Here is a 2,039-nt window from a genome sequence, read left to right as displayed (position 1 = left end):
ATCTGTAATATATGCATTAGATATGCTTTAACATTTTCATCGGTTAATAATTAATTAAACATGGATAAAATCGCGAAAGGAAAGTTGAAATTATCACGCGCTAATCAATAAAAAGTCGAATAAATTTTTTATGTCACATCGTATGTGTTGTTGCACTATATGCTTTTGCTATTTACTCTGTTCGATGTACAGCAGTTAACACGCTAACGTACTCGCGAGAAGAAAACGTTACACCATCTTTCCATTTGTTTTCCCGTGTAACATTATTCTCAGCACAATTAACAATTGCAATTTGTAACATTAAAATTCGTTTATAATCGAGTTAAATATGAAATCAAGTAGAACACAAATTCGACACAAAGTATCAATCGCAAATGCTAAATGTTGGAATATTTTAAAAAGGCAAGCCACCGAATTTTGCAATAACACTGGATTACATGGTTATAAATACATCAGCCAAACTCAACGTTCCAAAACAGAGCGGTATGTGTAAATTTTCTAATATGTTGTAATTTTTAATGTAAATTAATAAATAAAATAAACATAGATAATTTATCAAGATGTTATGATTGCAATTTTTTTATATTTTCAATACTTTTTAATATTTATCAAAATAATGCATATTAACCTTTCGTTGTCAAATCTTTGTAAAGTTTTACGATTATCACTCGATCAAATTGACTAATTGATGCTGACATTCTAAAACTATCTGTTTGAACAAAATATGGAATATACTTTGAACATTATAAAAATGTGTTTTATTAATGGTAACGTTACGAACCAAATAGCAATATGTTTAACAAATTCTTGAAGACGTAAAAAAAATAAATTGTAATGTAAAAAATCATAACTTCTTCATTTTTTTAAACTTTTTTAAGTTAAAATTTTAGGGTGATACTCTTAAAATATAATACTTTCGGATAAAAATATGTACTGAGTGTATCAAAAAAATTTTTCGAGAGACATATGAAGAGAATTATTTTCTCTTCAAACACATGTATTTATGCATTTTTTTGAATAGTCTGTCTCAATCGTCAGAGGAAATTTCAAACTTATGTTTGATATCGCGTAAGACTCGATTATGAGCGTGTGGTAACAACAAAATTATTAATATAAAGGGAATATTTATGTATATTAATTAATAAATTTCTTTCAATTTATTAGGTTAGTAGAGCTTTTTCTTCAAGCTCAATTTTTTTATAAAATCAGATAATATATACCTGTTTTTTATAATTAAAAATTTAATTTTAAACGGACATTAAACTAAAAATTTAGTAGCCGTTTAAAATTATTCCGTCGTAAATATATATTAAAACTTTTATCTTGCAGAACTCTTAAAGAATATGTTAGTTCTATATGTTAGTTCTATAACCAATTAATAAAAAATCTTAAAAATTTAAATTTAACGTCAGTGTTAACAAAAAGTGAAAAATAGTGAAAATAATTAAATTTAAAAAATGAGATATAATAAAGAATATGGGTTAAATTTTAAATTTCAAAACATGCAATGTGAGTAATTATGAGTAATTGTGTTAAACGAGTATTTTATACTCGTAGCTAAAGATATGTTTTTACACTTCAAATTTAAACAATACATATTTACTCAAAAATACTCATGTGTACGTTATTATTAGTCTGATATATTCATGTGCAATCCGTTTTAATTATTGTTTTTATGGAAAAATTTCTATTTGCAATGTAAAAACGGAATCATACTCATTGAATGGAATGAACGTTTTTATCACACAAATAACCGTTTGCTCAGGCTAAAAATGGACTGAAAAATGTGAAAAAAATTTGTATAGGGTATACACATCCCTGGATATATAATACATATATAATAAGTGTTTTTTTTAGACATATATTGATTTAATTTTTATATAAGATATTAGTGTTTTTAATTAACTTTCCTCTTTTATATAGCGCTTTTATAGTGCGCAATATGTGTGTGTGTGTGTGTGTGTGTGTGTGTGTGTGTGTGTGTGTGTGTGTGTGTGTGTGTGTGTGTGTGTGTGTGTGTGTGTGTGTGTGTGTTAGTT

The 2,039-nt window shown here is 26.0% G+C and overlaps 1 protein-coding gene across 1 annotated transcript in view; it reads left to right on the top strand.

Moving 5' to 3' along the window:
* The first annotated feature begins 328 nt into the window (after window positions 1–328).
* Window positions 329–2,039, top strand: part of LOC105625686 (pickpocket protein 11-like) — a 10,761-nt gene continuing 9,050 nt past the window's right edge. The window contains exons 1-2 of the mRNA XM_012207011.1: window positions 329–483; window positions 1,330–1,358. Coding sequence (XP_012062401.1) covers window positions 329–483; window positions 1,330–1,358 — 184 coding nt within the window. The remainder of the gene's footprint in view (window positions 484–1,329; window positions 1,359–2,039) is intronic.

This window comes from Atta cephalotes, assembly GCF_000143395.1.
Source record: "Atta cephalotes unplaced genomic scaffold scaffold00003, whole genome shotgun sequence".
Lineage (NCBI taxonomy): Eukaryota > Metazoa > Arthropoda > Insecta > Hymenoptera > Formicidae > Atta > Atta cephalotes.
This window is presented reverse-complemented; position numbering and strand designations above follow the sequence as displayed.